The 19338-nt window shown below is 42.0% G+C and overlaps 1 protein-coding gene across 3 annotated transcripts in view; it reads left to right on the plus strand.

The window, feature by feature from the left end:
- The window catches only part of DISC1 (DISC1 scaffold protein), a 349458-nt gene extending 330396 nt beyond the window's left edge, over positions 1–19062 (plus strand). The window contains exons 12-14 of one of the 3 annotated variants that reach the window (XM_059900957.1): positions 4593–4710; positions 14498–14662; positions 16741–19062. In XM_059900957.1, coding sequence (XP_059756940.1) covers positions 4593–4710; positions 14498–14637 — 258 coding nt within the window. In that variant the 3' untranslated portion in view covers positions 14638–14662; positions 16741–19062. Of the gene's footprint in view, positions 1–4091; positions 4181–4592; positions 5135–14497; positions 14663–16740 lie in introns of those variants that run through there. The other 2 variants (XR_009498091.1, XM_059900954.1) reach the window with 2 other exon arrangements.
- The last annotated feature ends 276 nt before the right edge of the window (positions 19063–19338 follow it).

Below are 19338 nucleotides of genomic sequence, written 5' to 3' on the forward strand. Positions count from 1 at the left end.
AATCAGATCTTCTGTTACTGGTCAGAGAATCTTGATCTCGCTGAGTTTGTTTCCTTATGCCTCTTTGTGCTTTTTAGTCTTTTTTATTTTTTTATTGAGGTATAGTTGATTTGCAGTGTTGTGTTAGTTTCAGGTGTACAGCAAAATGATTCAGTTATATATATATATATAAAACATTTTCCATTATAGGTTATTATAAGATATTGAACATAGTTCCCTGTGCTATACAGTAGGTCCTTGTTGGTTATCTGTTTTATGTAGAGTAGTTTGTATCTGTTAATTGCATACTCCTAATTTATCCCCCCCCCTTCTCCTTTGGTAACCATAGGTTTGTTTTCTATGTCTTGTGCTTTTTAATCTTTAAAATTGTTTTTTAAAAATATTCAGTTGCATTTCTTCCATACTTTTCCATTATGGCTTGAATTAGTGTTCTTAGTAACTTTCTTCTTTACTATTTTTCAGAGATGTGGAAAATACAACAAAGTATAGAAAAGAAAAGAAAAATGTGCTATAATGCTGCCCCTTCAAATAATTGTTAATATTTTAGTGCTTTGCCTATTTGAGTATTTCCCCATCATTAAATATTCCTGTATTAAAATGGTTTTAATGGCTAAATACAAATTGAATATACCAGGACTTATTTTAACCGTCCCCTTTATTGTTGGGCATTTATGTTATTTCCTCTTACTTGTACTCAATGCAATTACTTTTGCATTACTAAAATAATAATAAATTATTATTTAACATATATGATAGACATTTTCTATATTTATTTAAAATGACTAATAAAAATTATTTAAATTTAAATATATAAATTTTCTTTTTGATAGGTTCCAGAAAGGGGAATATTGGATCATAGAATATAAACAGTTTAAAGTTTTGCTACATGGTCTTAAATTACTTTCCCAAATTCATACAATCACTATCAATTTGTACATAATTTTAAAAGGAAAATAGGCAGGGATTATGTGTTTGGGGGAAGATGTAAAGACATATTTTAAATGGATTTAATTCAGCTTTGATTTCTATTTGTTTTAGCCTTAAGATAAGGATTGAATCATTTGATTCCATCGAAGAGTGTTTTACATTCCTTGGTTCCACGTTCTGATTCTATGCTTTTTTGTCTCTTTTAAGTGTATTCTCAGTCATATATATTTTCCCACTAACACTGTATTTTTTTCCTTCGTGTATGACTTGTGGTTTCACTGCTGTCAATCATTTTTCTCCAGATGTTCTTTTTCTTCATGTCTCATTTAGTTCATGCGTGACTATGGCGTTACTCGTTGCCCATTGTCTTAACTTCCATGTAATTTGTCTACTCCATAATTCTGCATCTTTGAACGATAATGTTACTACTTTTAGGATCAGTAAAATATATATGTATATGTGATTTTTATGTATTTGCTGTTTTCTCATCATCACTGCTATGGTCAATTCTGAACAAACCTTCACGTGTGCTTCACATGCCTTCTTGTGCAATTGTGTCCATTTATCTGCAAAATCGTATGTTGTTGTCACTAGAATTCTTTTGTACATACATTTATTTGTAGCTTATTAGACTTCTTCAATATTTACGGTAGTTATGGGTAGTTCCAATCAGCACTGTTTTCTTCTGATGTAGTTGACCATTTGGGATATAAACTTTAGGGCATTCTGGAGTTGATATAGTGAATGTTAAATTGCATATCTGGATTAAATGGTTATTCTTGGGCTCCAATTATAATATTATATAACTCATGGCCTCTAAGGACTTTTGAAATATCACCACACCTGGGGATTTTGTTGTTTTTGCTGGGCATTAATTGTAGTTTTTGTAGTAACTCTGCAGTGTAATCTGAATATCTATCTTAATTGTTTTTCCTATGCAAAATTCTTTTTAGTATGCCTTCTAAGACTTTCACCATTAGATGGGAAAATATTAGTTTTACATTTGGTTACTTCTAAATTCTGAGCTCACTTTTTGCTGATTATTTATTTATTATATTTTTATTGAGATATAACTGTTGATTTGATACATTTATATATTGCAATTGATGACCACTGTAGCTTTAGCTAACACCTCTGTCATGACACATACTTATCATTTCTTTTTTGTGGTGAGAACATTAGGTTTGACATAAATACACTAGCATGTGGAAAATAGGTAGCTAGTAGGAACCTGCTGTATAGCACAGGGAACTCAGCTTGGTGCTCTGTGATGACCTAGTTGGGTGGGATGGCGGGGGGAAGGAGGTCCAAGAGGGAGGGGATGTGTGTATGCGTATGGCTGATTCACTTCACTGTGCAGCAGAAACTCACACAACACTGTAAAGCAATTATACTCCAATAAAAAAAAAATCTAGTCTCTTAGCATTTTTTAAGTATGTAATTCAGTATTGTTGACTATAATCACTATGCTGTGCATTAGATCTCCAGAATTTATTCATCTTCTAACTGCAAGTTCATACTCTTAACATCCTTTCTCCAACTCCCCTACCCCCAGCCCCTGGCGACCACCACTCTACTCTCTGTTTCTCCAAGTTCAGTTTTTTTAGATTCCACATATAAGTGGCATAATACAATATTTGTCTTTCTCTGTCTGGCTTATCTCACCAAGCACAGTGCTGCTTTTTTCCTTTGCCTTTATTCTAAGATTCTCTCTTTTCTTTCCTCATTTTCTTGACACTGTTTATTCTTTTCGTTTAAAAATCCATGGCCCTCTAGATGCCAGGCATTACCCTGAGGCCCTGCCCACAGGGAGTTTACAATCACTTGTGAGAAACTGACTCGTGTCAGAATCTGCGCTACAGGTGGAAGCACTGTTTGGGGCCTTGAAGGAACCGCTGGGGTTCAGACACGGATGGAGGAGGGGGCACAGGCAAGAAGACTCATGTGACGGAAGGCAGTGGGGTCAGTTCCAGGTGGCACAGGTTTGGTGGTACATAAGAGAGCAAAGGGCACTGAATGAAGTGTGGGCCTAGCGCCAGGTTGTGGGAGGGCAGGGTTCCGACTCTGCTCTGCGGTGGCTTTTCTAAATTGAAATATAGTTAATTTACAATGTTGTGTTAGTTTCAGGTGTACAGCAAAGTGATTCAGATATATATATATATATATATATATATATATATACATATACATATACACATATATCTATTCTTTTTCAGATTATTTTCCATGATAGGTTATTATAAGACATTGAATATAGTTCCCTGTGCTATACAGTAGGTCCTTGTTGTGTATCTATTTTATACATAGTAGTGTGTATATGTTAATCCCACACTCCTAATTTATCTCCCCCTCCCTTTCCCCTTTGATAACCTTAAGTTTGTTTTCTATGTCTGTGAGTCTGTTTCTGTTTCATAGGTGAGTTCATTTGTGTCATTTTTTTAGATTCCACATACAAGTGATATCATATGATATTTGTCTTTCTCTGTCTGACTTACTTCACTTAGTGTGATCATCTCTAGGTCCATCCATGTTGCTGCAAACGGCATTATTTCATTCTTTTTTATGGCTGAGTAATATTCCATTGTATATATGTACCACATCTTCTTTATCCATTCCTCTGTCGATGGACATTTAGGTTGCTTCCACGTCTTGGCTATTGTGCATAGTGCTGCAGTGAACATTGGGGTGCGTGTTTCGTTTCGAATTAGAGTTTTCTCCGGATGTATGTCCAGGAGTGGGATTGCCGGATCATACAGTAACTCTATGTTTAGTTTTTAAAGGAACCTCTCTACTGTTCTCCATGTGGTGGTTTTGGATAGGAAAGTGACATAATGAGGGCTCTCTGCTGGTTCCTGTGTGGAATACAAGTATGAAGGGGAAACATTGGAGAAGGAGGGAGCTCCCAGACTTGGCTATTCATTCATGGAACAAATGAATGCCATGTGCCTACCATGTGTCGGACACTGTGCCAGGAGCTCTGGACCCAGCAGCAAGCAAGACATCGTTGTCCGGGCTCTTACAGGGCTTGACATTCAGTGTCCCTGCTTTTATGGGGCTTAACGCTCTGGTGAGGGAGAGGGAAAATCAATACCTACGCCGGCAGTGGCAGCAGCTGTACATATAATACACACCTCGTGGCATTGAAAGTCTCCTTAACATTCTAGCTTTCAGGGGCTGTGGCCAGCATGTGAACACCGTTCAGCGCCCTATTAGGTTCCTGTACCCCTAGAGGAGCATCTCTTTGTCCTCACAGGTGAGCTCAGTTGCTCTTGTGACTTGCCCGGTCCCTCTTTGGTTAGCGTTCCTATTTTAGTGTGAGTTTGCCCATGGATGCAGCTTGAAGACACAGGCTTCCCCTTTGATAAATCCACTTTAGGGGTTGATGTACTGGAAATAGGTCTTTGAAATGACCGGATGAGGGAGGTCAACCGCGGAACTATGTAGACACAGCTTATCATTCGGTAATAACCTGAAATTGCCATTCTCAAGAATGACCTCCAGGGAAGACAGAGGTTCTGGCATGATTCTAATGGGGTGCAGGAGATGGTGGAGCTCTGTAAGGGGAGTCTTCCCTTTGTGGACCATTGGATAAATCACAGATGTGTTCACAGCCCTGAAAAAAAATCTATAGTTTATGAGTGATCTTTTTCTTTTTCTCTGGCCAGGAATCTTACGTCCTTTCGGCAGAACTTGGAGAAAAATGTGAAGCCATTGGCAAGAAGTTATTATACTTAGAAGATCAACTTCACACTGCAATCCATAGTCACGATGAAGATCTCATTCATATCCTTTTTCTCCTGCAGATTAAGCACCTGTTAGGTTATTTTGTAAAAGAAAGTCTTAAAAAATTATACCGTTTCCCCATGCCTCAGCAGATGGAAACAAATAGATACTCCTGGTATTTAGAGTTCAACACACCTCAGATCCCTGAGATTATTCAGTATGCGATGTTTCCCTCTAGTTTTTGGTAAGTCAGCATTTTTGATTATTAAACCTGACTGCTAAAAATTAGCAGTGATGTTCAGACGTGCACACAAGGAGGCCAAAGAAAAATGTAGTTTCAGGGGCTGTGAAGCTGGGTTTGTGGGGCTCAGATGGTTGTGGGTCTGACTGCCTCAGTTTTCCAGGGGCGTTCTGAATACTGAGAAACCCAAATCCATCTTTGGTTTTCTTTTCCGTACGATTCTGCCATATAATGGGCAGGAGAGTGTCACAACTAACAGGACTTTGGATCACTCCTTTGTACGAGATTCAGTGCATTTCCTGTCACATCTGCAAATAACCTTTATCAAAACTAGTTGCCAGTGAGCAAGATGGCACAAGAATCTACTAGCTTAGGCGTGCATCCCGGTGAAGTACTGAATCACATCTAGATATGTGCATGCGTTCGGTTTGTCCCTGGTTAGTTCTTTTGAGGGCAGATGGGTGGGTGCAAGACAGATGAAGGCATATACAGCCCCATTCTGTATTTTGTTTGGTTACTTAATCATAAGCTGACACTTCTCTAGATGAAACTACTTCTCCATTCATCCCTTCTGTTCAGTAGTGTGACTTTTATTAGATGTATTTGTGAGAAATGTAGCTATTTCGGACTTTGCTTCTCATTGCTGTCTTACTTTTCAGAATTCTAGTTCTTACCATGCTTTATCGGGAGTCTGTGTGTGTGTGTGAATGTATGTGTATGTTTAAGGAGCTTTGAATGGTCAAGGATTAATCTTAATCACAAGTATTCAGATCCACGGTTTAATGACAGATTCAATGTTGCGTTTCCTTCCTCCTTACAAACTTAAATCTTTTGCCTTGCTTGTTAAACTTAGCAGGAGATTTTTTCAACTTAATCAGTGATTATTTTCACATGGCTCAAGGTGGATTTTCAAAAGCAGACATTCTGTTTTTCGTAACTCCCTGCCCCTTACAAACTAGTGTTTAAGCTCTTATTAAAAAGTTGGCCAAAGAAACAGTAGAAGCATTTTTGTTCTGCACTTTTGTTTATTCCACGTTCATGGATCACGCAGAATTGAGCAGGTGTAAGGTGGCACGGCCTCCAGCAGATGGGCAAGTAACCGGCTGTCAGTACCTGGGAGCAAGGCCCTGCAGAGGACCAGTGCATACAGAGGGGTTCCTGTCTGCAGTCTAGCAGATGCGCTTGTTCCTCAGTGGGAAATCCCTCCAGCTTGTGGTGGGCTCAGGTAGCAGTTCTGAGAGCTGCAATCAGGGTCTGCGTTAGTCTCTTGTTTAGAAATTTTCCAGAAGGTTAGTTTGATTCTAGGGAATGGGGTTTGCTCCTGAATAGGTTTGGCTGGTGGGGAAGAGGCTGAGAAGAGACAGAGCTGTGTATAAATAAGATGCTTTTAGCACAGGGAGATCAGCTCGGTGCTCTGTGACCACCTAGAGGGGTGGGGTAGGGAGGGTTGGAGGGAGGGAGACACAAGAAGGAAGAGATATGGGAACATATGTATATGTATAACTGATTCACTTTGTTATAAAGCAGAAACTAACACACCATTGTAAAGCAATTATACTCCATTAAAGATGTTAAAAAAAAAAAAAAAAAGATGCTTTTAGTTTTCCCACAGCCATTCCAAGCCAGATTCAGGAGCGGTGGGAATCACAGAGAGTGGATAAAGCCTCTTGAAGCATCTGTAAAGTCAGATAATAACATGTACCTCTAAGGTTTTCATTTGGGCTAAATGAGGTTATATGCAGAAAATATGTTTAATATAGTTCTTATACATGGTAAAGTGCTTGGTTTTAGGTAGAAAACCATTCACTGTGTCTGTGTCACAAGCTCAAACATCCCGTTTATAGATGAGGTTTCAGGGTAGGTTGATTCAATCATGTTGTAATAAATCCTTGAAAGAATTGATTGGTAACTACACAGTGACTTATATGAAAAGTCATTTAATTCTAATAAAACTGCCGTAGACAGATAGGGATTATTTTTCCTACTTGATAGTTGAGAAAACTGAGGCTTAGAAATTACGTGGCTGGTCCAAGGTCATTTCTGATGAGGGGCAGAAACATCCATCCACCAGCCCCGTGGTCCTTCACGGCCAATCAGCAGGCAGCTATGCCTATAAGTAGCTGGACAGGCCTGTTCTGTGGAACATACAGTGACTATAAAAATGTTAAGCTATAATAAAAGTTGTTTAGTGAAGTTATGTTTATTGAGAATTTTGCTGATCCTTGCTGAGATAAGTGAGGACATAGAGGGGACATGTCAAACCAGGGTTGGGAAGCCCTGGTTTAGGTACTGAAATCACTCCACCCCCCAAAAAATCTCTACACCACAGTATGGATTTTGACCCAGACTTTCCTCTGAAACCGTGGCTTTGTCCTGTGTCACTGATTGATAGTAAATACACAGAAGGTATCTTTGAATTCTAACAAAGCAGCACTTAGTTTCAAGTGGAACTCGGTGCCCTAAGATAGAAAGACATATTTACAAGGCTCTGCGGAGGCTTCTTACACAAACCAAAGCCCTTGTGTCAAATGAGAACTTATCTAGAGATTCCAAGAGGCTGCTGAAATCCTCTGGCCAAACTCCGACTGGTTTGTGTTTCCATTCTTGATCAAAGAGACAAAGCTGAGTGCAGTTGAAAGAAACAGCTTGCCGTCAGCAACAGGAAAGAATTTCCCAGCAAGTGTAATATTTTTGTTTGATTCCATTAAGGACTCTGCCAGAGCCTCCTGTTCAAAAGCTGCGGAGTGAACGTGATTCATGTGTGTCTACATCAGTGTCCGTGTCCAGAAGATTCAAGCCTTGGACACTCCAGATGTTCATTCTCCGTGTGGAAGGCACGGAGCTTTGCACAAACCGTTTCGTGTGAGAAGGGCCCTGGTAGTGTGGCATCAGCAGAGGGTGGGCCAGTCACCAGCAGTGGGGTTGAGTTTCCCAACAGATCCTCTGGGTATCCTGACTTAACATCAAGGCCATGGGCCGCTGGCTGGGAGTCTTTCGCTTTTATGAAGAAGACACTGGATTGCCAGATCGGAGGAGGGAGAGAAGACAGGCCGTGTCTCTTCATCATCCTGACAGGCTCACTGAATTACATGTAGCCAAATAACACCACCAGCCCGTCAGCCACCGCGGGGCGAGCATCTGAGCAGAGTCTGCACTATTAATTGGAAGAGCTGGCGTCTCAGAGGTGACTCACGCCTGGTGTCTGAGGCGAGGATGGGAGGTGTGACTTCACTGCCACTCAAGCCGGGATCTTCAGGAGCATTAGTCTGACTCTCTAGTATAATTTCACAGTCATCTGGGATCCTAATGAGCAGTTGTGTGTTGAAAAACATTTTGAGTGGATGGAGTGGTTCCTCCCTGTTCATAATGCTTTAACTGAAAACCATCTAGGTTAGGTGGATTTTTCAGCAGGGGGTTTTTCCTTTCCCTTTCAGCTTCTACAACACACTTTCAAAAGGAAAGAAGGACACGTAGGATCAGGACACTGGGCATCTTTCGGAGCCCCCAGGGCAGTTCTGCTCACCTCTGAGTCATAGATAAGACAGGGACAGACTTACTCTGTTTGTGGTTCTATTTGCATTCATGTCCAGGAAACTCTCCTGGAATTCCGTTCTTTCTGTGTATTGGGAACACGTGGTGCCCAATCGATTAGTTGTGGTGGTGCTTGATGGCATGCAAATGCTCTAAATACATCCAGGCTCTTGCACCAACACCGCATCCCCTTAGGAACCCTTGCTTGGTTCAGCTTTCAAAGGTGCAGCTGTAACAAAGGGAATGGGAGTTTGAGGCGCTTTTGCTCTGCCTCCTTGGAAATGCTTTCTGCTTCTAGGGCTAAAGAGCTGGAAGCGGGATTGTGACCATCACGGAGCTCCACAGTTTCACAGATGAGAAAACTGGGACCCTAAGAGGCTGCTGTTTGAACACTGTGTACACTGGGCTGATACGCATATGGTGGCCGGTGCACTTCCCTTTGGCTCCCACCAAAGGGAGTGGGGCGAGAAGAGGAAGACTTGGAGCCTCACGGTGGGGGAGAGAGGAGGGAGCCTAGGAAAGGGTGTGGGCACCGGGCTTCTGCTGCTGGCTTAGCCCTAGGTGGGCACCACAGGGAGGGCCCCTGTGCAAGCATCACATCCACTGAAGCAGGTCGCGTGTAGGCGGGGCTCTCCTCTTCGCTCTTCAACAACTGTGTCCCTCACCTTTGGCTTTGGGAATGAAAGAAAATTCCCAGGACTGTGGCCGTAGGAGCTGCAGAGGAATCACTGCTGATATGAAGAAATAATTGAGCAAATGGGTAGCTGTTTCAAAGGACGTACTGTTGTTTCTTTTGGAAGCAAACTAGTTCAGGGCAGATGAACTGAAGACCTACTTTTGACCCAGCTACTAAAATGATCGCTTGGCATCTCAGCTGGCGGTAAAACACTCAGCTGTTTTTATATATGAACAAAAGACCCCTTTGAGAGAATTTGAGGATCTTTGCATATGGCTGCCCTAAAAGACAGTATTGTCTAACCACTGCAAGACATCTGTGAAACATGCCTTGCTGTCTTATGCCTTGCTCATTGCAAACACGGTCTGCACAAGTTTACTATCAAGAAGTATGATCTTATTTGCAAAGCAGAAATAGAGACACAGACGTAGAGAACAAACGTATGGCTACCAAGGTGGGAAAGGGACGAGGGGTGGGATGAACTGGGAGATTGGGATTGACATATATACACCATTGATACTATGTATCAAATAGATAACTAATAAGAACCTACTGTATAGCACAGGGAACTCAATGCTCTATGGTGACCTAAATGGGAAGGAAATCCAAAAAAGAGGGGATATACGTATGGCTGAGTCACTTTGCTATACAGCAGAAATTAACACAACATTGTAAAGCAACTATACTCCAATAAAAATTAATTTTAAAAAAAAGAGAAAAAAAAAAAAGAAGTAATGCTCTTGCCTAATACGGGTGTAGTCTATCCCAAGGTGGTCTTGGGTTCAAAGGTGTTTTTAAAGATGTTGGCATGTCAATCCTTGTGCCACCGTTGTAATTAGTGTGCAAATTTTCTTAGGTGCCACAGATGTTTGGTGGCATATCTGTTACACATACTTAGCTAGAGAGGTTTCTACGGCACAGGCGTTCGAAGAATCATTTAACTCTTTTGAGACCTATTCTCGCACTTAGATGCAGTGTGCACCTCTTATACACATAAATTCCAGTACCGGAGTTTTACTTTATTTCCTCAGCACTTTGACAAAAAACAATGAGCTTATTGGAGGAGCAATCAGAAAGTCCAACTCTAGTAGTCTTAAGATTTTGGTTAGATGTATCCAATGGGATAGTTTATCTTTCTATAAATCAGTGAGAAAACGTTGCAAAAATGTTTGTAAAGATATCTTTTTCAGTATAACCTCCAAGTGCACATCTGCAGCCTGGACCTCAGACTCACGTCTGCTTCCTCCTCAACATCTCCACTTGGCTGACAAATAGGATTGTCCAACTTCACGTGTCCAAACTCCAGTTCCTCCCCACTCCCACCACCCCCCCCCCAAAACCCTGACTCATTCCCAGTCTTCTCCTTCTTGATCAATTGCAAGTCTATTTTTCCAGTTCGTTGCTTAGATAAAAAATCTGGGAGTCATTCTTGCTGCCTTTTCCTTCCTTCACATCTCACCTCTATTCCGTCACATATGCCATTGGCTCCATCTTCAAAACATCCAGAATCTGACCATCTCTCACCACCTCCACTGCCACCACCTGGGACCAAGCCATAAACTTTTATGGCCTGAATTATTGCAAAATCCTCCTCTTATCGCCAGGCTTCTGCCCTCGCATCCTTTAATCTACTAACGATTAAAGCAGCCAGGGAGAGCACGTCTCTCCCCGGCTCCAAACCCTGCCATAGCTCCATCTCACGATCTATGCGCATGCCCTTGTGTGTTTATTTTCTTCTCACTCAGTGGCACAGAAGCCCCATGATGGCAGTGACTTTGTTCACTCCCCTACGTCCCATGTCTAGAACATTTCGTAGCACACAGTAGGAGTTGTGAAATGTTTGAGTATTTGATCGAATGAAGGAAAGAGTGAGGATCTCTATCTACATGATTATTTTCCCAACTGCTAGATGGGAAAATGTTTCTGGTGTTTTTTCTTTTTTTTTTTTTTAAAGCTTTTTTAAATTGCTGAATCAGAATAATAGATTAAATTAAGCCTATCCTAATACTTAAGAGTTGTGAAAAAAATATTTTTAAAGATACTTCTCTTAAGATATTTCTAAATTATTTTCACTAAATGCTTAATCTGCTTTTTTATTTTTAAAATTTTAATTAATTTATCTTTTCATGAAGTATAGTTTATTTACAATGTGTTAGTTGCAGGTGTACAGCAAAGTGATTCATATATATAGTCAGATATATATTCATATATATATATTCAGATATATATTCATATGTGTATATATATATATATATATATATATATATATATATTCTTTTTCAGATTCTTTTCCCATATAGGTTATTACAAGATATTGAGTATAGTTCCCTGTGCTATACAGTAGGTCCTTGCTGATAATCTATTTTATATATAGTAGTGTGTATATGTTACTCCCGAATTCCTAATTTATCTCTCCCCCCCCTTTCCCCTTTGGTAACCATAAGTTTGTTTTCTATGTCTGTGAGTCTGTTTCTGGTTTCTAAATAAGTTCATCTGTATCATTTCTTTTAGATTCAACATGTAAGTGATATCATATGATATTTGTGTTTCTCTGTCTGACTTCTCTTAGTATGATAATCTCTAGGTCCATCCACATTGCTGCAAATGGCATTACTTCGTTCTTTTTTATGGCTGAGTAGTATTCCATTATCTGTATGTACCACATCTTCTTTATCCATTCCTCTGTGGATGGACATTTAAGTTGCTTCCATGTCTTGGCTATTGTGAAAGGTGCTGCTATGAACATTGGAATGCATGTATCTTTTTGAACAAACACATTGATTGAACTATGAAAGGATGCATGTCCATTGTGAATATTACAGAAGTATGAAAAAAAAAAAGGCTCCATCTCCCTCCCAGTACCAATGTCTAGGAGAAGTCCACCCCTGTGTCCTCCTAAGGTGCTTTTCCAGCTAGAAGTGGCTTATCTCTATTGTCCTTTTTTTTTTTTTTTTTTTTGCAAAATTACGATCATTCCATACACATTGTTCTACAACTTGCTTTTCCCCCCTCACTCCACATTTTATCCTGGACTCTCTTTCATATAAGCACATTCAAAATGTTTTGGAACTCACATGTAGTATGGAATCATACAAGCAGGTTGGTTAGAGGGAAGTATTTCGTAAATAAAACATGATTTTAATCATTTTGATGATGATTACCCCATAGGTTCTAAAGGAGGTTTCCAGGATTTCTGAGGTCTGGCCCTACTTAGACAGAACAACCTCTGCTATTTTAGTAAATAAACCTTAAATCTCATCTCACAGAAGGCACTATACTCTCACAAGAAAAAATATTTCTTTTAACCCTAGCCCTGTGAAGACGGTATGGGAATCTGCATTTTACGAGTGAGACGATGAAAGCATTCGATGGTTTGCCAGGTTCCAGAGCTGGGGTCTCATCCTCAAATCCCCCTGCTTCTCACTCCTCCCTGTGTCCCTGGAGATTGTTGTCTGAGGGGCTGATGTGTTATATAACTTAGTCTTTTTCTTTTGTGGCTTCTGTCTCACTCTCTTTTTACAAACCTTTTCAGTGTGTTCGGCCAGTGCTGGAAGTTTTACGAGTTCTCTAAGAAGCAGTTCGGTCTGGTTCAGTTTCTCTCTCGAAAAACCTTGGTCGTCATTCCACATATTACAAAGCGGGACCTGTAGTCCCAGGCTGCATATCAAAGGTAACGAAGTCTCGGGAGTTTGTCAAGATTCATAAACTGCTTAAGCTCTACGCTTATTCTTTATAAATGTAGCATAACTTTGTGATTAATTTGCAGCTTGGTGTTCGGTCTGGGACCACTTATGCTCTTGCTTGTATAAAGTCATATGTGTTTTCACTAAAGATTAACAGAGCTGTTCAGAGAAATGCAGGAAAATGAAGTCTTTTAAAAAAGAAAAAAGAAAAAACAAGTATTGGGTACTTTCTTCTCTTGCCCCACCTCTTGCCCATCTCCTCAACCCCATCCTCATTCCCCTCAAGTTCAAGTGCAAGGAGTGAATCATCATAGTAGGTGTATGTGAATTACATAAATGATGAAGTCTGGTGAGGATTCAAGAGGATGAAAAGCCGCCAGAGGCTTGTCAAGGTGGCTCAGCATTTTTGCTTAGGTGAGGTTCATTTGCATAATTCCCAGGATCCTCTGGAGTTCCTTATTTAAAAAAGAAAAAAGAAAGCTTTCCATAGTCGTAACCTAAAGGTATCTCTTTCTCTTGACATTGCATTGACATTGTACTTAAATAAAACCACATTGTAGTAGGTGTGGACAGTCTGTGAGTGGGAAGATTTCTGCAAACTACTTTTCCCAAAGCTTTCTGTTTTCTCCACATCTGATCTAGTAATATTTAAGTGGTCTGACCTCTTGTGACGATTTAACAGCATTTAAGTGGTGTCAACATATTTCTGTGTTTCCTCTTAGTTCCTGTTAGATGAAGTTAAATTAGTTTGCTTATTAAGTTAAAAGAATTCAATCCATCACTCATCCTATATTTATCTTAGGATTGTTCTGACTACAGGTACAAAAGGGAAAGAACAGAGGCGCCTGACAATGGATAGACAGGAAAATCACTGTTGGTTAAAGGTTCCCCAGCTTAAACCCCTAGAAGAGAGCTCATCTTTTAAGAGAATGATGGGCATATTATTTATTCCATATAATTATTCACTGAGTTCTCTATGATTGTTTTATTTACATGAGAAACAACTTTACAGGTTATGAAACTAAAAACCCAACCATTTAAAGAAAAACCAACCAGCCAACCAACCCAGAAAAGGCAAGCTCCCTGCACTCCGTCAAATCTCCAAGGCCCCGAATGGCTATTTTACAAGCACCTGGGAGTATAATAACACGTGACAGCAGATTAGAACCTAACGGGGTTTAGGAGTCACTGTTTCCTGCGAAAACAGGTTCAAAGTGATTTGCACAAGGTGACAAGGCTGGCGGATGACCAGTAGGGACCGTTAACTCATCGCTCGGAGTCTGGTTGTATGGTGGCCCCCAATCCTGGAGCTCTGATTCCCAGCCTTCTGCCGTCTCCACGGTCAGAGCATTTGGATGTGACAGTTGCCCTTCCCCAGCCTGGGGCTGAGCAGGAATACAGTCACGCCGACCATATTCCGTGGGGCATCCCCCTTTGCCATCTGTCTCGGTCTAAGAGCTGACTCTTCCTTTTCCTTTTGGAAACCTTACTTGAGATAGTGAATGACCTCAGGCCTCGTAGAAATTGCAATTGCTCTTAAAAGAAGCGTAGCATTGGTGTTAATATTTAATGCCTACACTTTGGAGGAACTTGAAACTGCAATTAGAGGGGGCGTTCCCATCTGCTTCCAGCAGGCACGTGGCTCTTACCAGATCCCTGAGAGGCTGCAGAGGGCCGCCTGTCACCTTCGCCTGTGTTCCTTAACAACGTGTGCACAGAGTCTCAAGAGGGAGCTCCAGATGGTGAAGGAAACTCTGCAGGCCATGATCCTGCAGCTCCAGCCAGCAAAGGAGGCGGGAGAGAGGGAGGCCGCAGCTTCCTGTGGGACAGCTGGTGTCCGGGAAGCACCGGCCTGAGGCGTCACAGGATGGGGGAAGGAGGGTGAGTGACGGCGTCATCACCGTGGGTGCTGCGGGGCCTCTCCCACCTCCTCTGCATAACCAATGTGCCCGAAACAATTACGGAGACGGACGTCGCCCAGCAGAAGAGTGGTCCGCTCTCCCGAGGCTGAGATCGGGGGGTCTGCAGATTGGAATAGGCAGGGGGAGTGAACTGCCGGTTTTCTTGTAAATGTCAGTCCGAGGCACCTTTACTGTGTCATTAACTGGAGCATCTTGCACAGGACTTGAAAAATCTTTCCATTTCAGCCCCCATTCGACAGAAGTTGGGGTGATTTCTGCTAGAAAGATGTCTCTTTTCCTGTACCATCTTGCTTTCTGATGCAATTAAAATATCTCCTGATTTAAGAACTTATAAAAAAGAAACCATACATGTCTCTCTTATCATACCCATTACACCTTCCTACAGGCACATGATATAAGGGAGCTAATTAACCCCAGAATCTGGAATTAACAGCTTTTCACCTTAATTTCCCCTGTGATTCTCTATAATCTCAGAAGAATTAAGATGAAAAATTCCAAAAGATATATATTTTTTAAAGAGACAGACTATCTCGTGTAGCCCTCTGGTTGTCCTGTTCTGGCACTGCCTGTCTCTCCAGGATGTGTCCCTAATGTTTCATCAGGACATTCTGAAATTCACCCACAATGAGAGCAGGAAGGGAGTGAGGGGCATGAATTGGTCAGGGGACATGTTTAAACATTTAATCCTCTCCTATTTTCCCTTGAACCTGTTTCACTTAGTGTCAGGCAGGACATGGATATAGAAACCTTCAATGCAGAAGAGTATTCAGTGAGGCAGTGCAGTACTCAGTTCATCAGTGCTGTACTCAGTGAGGCAGTGCCGTACTCAGTTCATCAGTGCTGTACTCAATGAGGCAGTGCAGTACTCAGTTCATCAGTGCTGTACTCAGTGAGGCAGTGCCGTACTCAGTTTATCAGTGCTGTACTCAGTGAGGCAGTGCAGTACTCAGTTCATCAGTGCAGTACTCAGTGAGGCAGTGCTGAACTCAGTTCATCAGTGCTGTACTCAGTGAATCAGTACTGTACTCAGTTCATCAGTGCAGTACTCAGTTCATCAGTGCAGTACTCAGTGAATCAGTACTGTACTCAGTGAATCAGTGCAGTACTCAGTTCATCAGTGCAGTACTCAGTTCATCAGTGCTGTGCTCAGTTCATCAGTGCAGTACTCAGTGAGGCAGTGCTGTACTCAGTGAATCAGTACTGTACTAATTGAGGCAGTGCTGTACTCAGTGAATCAGGGTAGTACTCAGTTAATCAGTGCTGTACTCAGTGAGGCAGTGCTGTACTCAGTGAATCAGTACTGTACTAATTGAGGCAGTGCTGTACTCAGTTCATCAGTGCAGTACTCAGTTCATCAGTGCAGTACTCAGTGAATCAGTACTGTACTAATTGAGGCAGTGCTGTACTCAGTTCATCAGTGCTGTACTCAGTGAATCAGTGTAGTACTCAGTGAATCAGTACTGTACTCAGTTCATCAGTGCTGTACTCAGTTCATCAGTGCTGTACTCAGTTCATCAGTGCTGTACTCAGCAACGTGGGGCACTGTCGGCCCCTCCCTGCTGAGGCAGCTGTAAAACAGGCTGAGCTCACCAGGCAGCGCCCCTCAAGGTGCCCTGAGGAAGGCAGCCTTGAGAGATGCCCCACAGTCGCACGGCTCTCCTTGGCGTGAGTCCCTTTGGGAAGTGTGCCATGCCACCACCCGCTTGGAGACCACGGCGCAATGAGCATATCAGCCTGTGGAAATGCTCGGAATGAGGAAACCCTCTTGTTTCTGTCTAACCCCGAACTCCCCACGTTTAATGGAGCATAGGGTTTTTTAAAATTTAAATTCTATTAATATTCCATCAGTCTAGTGCTGTGCAGCACTGCATTCTCCAGGAGCGTCATGGTCCAAACGCTGAGTTACATCACTTATATATGCGTTAGAGATGAAACTCAGAACTTTTGCAGTGTTGAGTTGATAATGACTTGCCGCAGTTTGTAAGTGTAATTGACTAACTGGTCTTTTTTGTGCTTCTGTCTCCTGGATACTCACAGGAGTAGTGATGCCCTCTGCCTTCATCAGGATCCATGGACACTAGACAATCTTTGTCATTTCCTGAAGTCATGCTGCCATTTCCGGAAGGCAGCTGGTGCTTTGCTCACCCTTCCGTGCTGTGCTGTGCTTCCGTCAGGAGATGGCCCTGCTTAAGCCAGCAAGTGGCCACAGTCCAGAGAACAAAGCAAAAGCACAACATTGTGAATTTTCTGATTGTTATTTCCTACAATTTTCTGTTGAGCATTTAAAAATAGATACTATACATATTTTAATAATAAGTATAATTAGTTTGTTCCAGGAATGCTTGGTTTTGCAATGATGGAGCAAATTCCTGAATGATTTATCATGTCTAAAAAATAATTACGTACTAGTCGTATGGCACATGGAATTCTTGAATCCTTGAATTAATTCCAGTGAAGCAAAACTTGGAAAGAGTCAGGGTTGTCTCTAATGAATCCCTACTTTGAGAAGTGTCATTTTAAAAAGCCCCACAAGGCATCTTAACAGTCACTAACCCAAGTGTTTTGTATTACTCAGGCACCATCATGAATAATTCTGTGAGGTTATGATGTATTTGAAAATTCTGGAAGCTAATGACTGTCTGAGTGTGCCCCAAATAAGGGTTCTCCGGTGGCCCCAGTGGGCAGCATGTCCATCTCCTTGTTGAGATGCCGGATCAAGGCAGGTGAATGATGCTACAGCTCATCTGCAGTCTGTGCTGGTGTCAGAGGCAACCAGGAAGCCTGTACAAGGCCAGGGTGATTCCTCTGGCCACATGACCTTCTCAGGACAAGCCCCTCTTCTTCCACTGTGACCCCAGAAGACCCAGGACTGTGTATCCCAAATCATTATATAGGGCAGTTTCTATCAGGGCAACATAAGAAGAGATCAGGGCTTGAACTTAAAAGCCACAAAACAATAGCAATAAAAATCCAAGCTTTTATGGAGACAGTCAAGACCACAAGCACAAGTGCAGGTGGGAAATGATGCCTTTGGGTCTGATTTCACTGTGGCACCATGCGAGAGAATCAATGATAGATTACATGGTCCTCCACGCTGAGATGCTAGCATCCAAATGCCACCCATTTATCTTCCGCCAGCCCGAGCGTGTTCTCAGTCAGGGACACTCCCGGTTCCTTCCAACTTCCTGAAATTTCAACATCAAAATGATCTTCCTCAAATCAGGTGAGCATGTATATCAGCGGTCCCCAGCCTTTTTGGCACCAGGGACCGGTTTCGTGGAAGACGATTTTTCCACAGCCTGGAGGTGGGGGGATGGTTCAGGTGGTGATGTGAGGGATGGGGAGCAATGGGGAGCGGCAGGTGAAGCTTCACTCGCTCACCTGCGGCTCCCCTCCTGCTGCGTGGCCCGGTTCCTAACAGGCCGTGGACCAGCCCCGGTCCACTGCCCAGGGGTTGGGGACCTCTGATGGATATCGTATTGGAAACTTTTCTTCCTGTGCAGTAAGGCTGGTTTCCCCACCCCAGGAGCACAGAAGGGCTCACACGTGTGCGCTGGGACTGTCCCAAGACCTTTGTAATCATTATCATCTGACTTCTTATTCCGACCTTATGGGGTAGGTGTTTGCACATGATGAACTTGAGCCTTAGGAGACCAGTGAACTTTTCCCACGGCACAGAGCTGCTGAGCGGGGGACCAGCAGCAGCCCTTAGAGATAAGTAGACAACCCTTAACTGTGCTCTTCCTAAAGTGCCTTTAATGTCTTGCTGGGACTGTGAGCCATGGAGCTTATTTGTTCCCTTAAGAGCTCATGGTCACCGTGGGAGTCCTGACTGGAGAATCAGAGAAACCGAGCCTGGGGGAACCCTGGCTTCCCACACCCCCAGGTGAGCCCCGCTGCTCTGTGGCCATGAAGTCTAGGCTCAGACAGCCTTCAACAGACCTACCACCCACCACTGTCCTAACCAACCATTCATTCCCCATCCACCTCAAAAGCCATGCCAGGAACAACCACTTACTGCCTGACGGCAGGCAGATTTTCTTGAAAACCCCCATCTAATTGGTATTTTTCAGAAAACATTCAAGAAAGCAACATTGCACTCATTGTTTAATGCCTTCTTGAGAGATGATTTTGGTGCTCTTATTTTGAATACCCTCACCTTACCTAATCTTTGAATTTTGTCATGTAATTTATTACTTCATGAAACTTACTTTTGGTATGTGAAACTAAAACTGTTATCCAAGCCATCGTGCACCTTTAACATTTTTTTTATCTTCTGGAGTGTGGATGACAGAAAAATGTATCAGCTTTCCTCATCTCATCTTTCTGTTACAGGATGATTCATTGTATAGTTACTTACATCACACCAAATGTTTCTAATAAATCAATGCTTTGAAGTTGTGTATGTGTTTACTTTCAGATATTAACCAGTCAGAAAATGATGGAATTTTCTATTCCAGACCCTTTGAAGAAATTGAAAATAACATTACCATTAAGTGGGGAACAGGACAGGGTGCCCACTAACACCAGTGGAAATATTTTACTGGAGATACTGGCTAATTCAGTTAGGTAAGAAAAATAAATGAGAGTTACAATCTGGGAAGGAGGAGATACAACATTAATAATGACAGATGA

The sequence above is a fragment of the Balaenoptera ricei genome, chromosome 16 (assembly GCF_028023285.1).
Source record: "Balaenoptera ricei isolate mBalRic1 chromosome 16, mBalRic1.hap2, whole genome shotgun sequence".
NCBI classification, from domain to species: domain Eukaryota; kingdom Metazoa; phylum Chordata; class Mammalia; order Artiodactyla; family Balaenopteridae; genus Balaenoptera; species Balaenoptera ricei.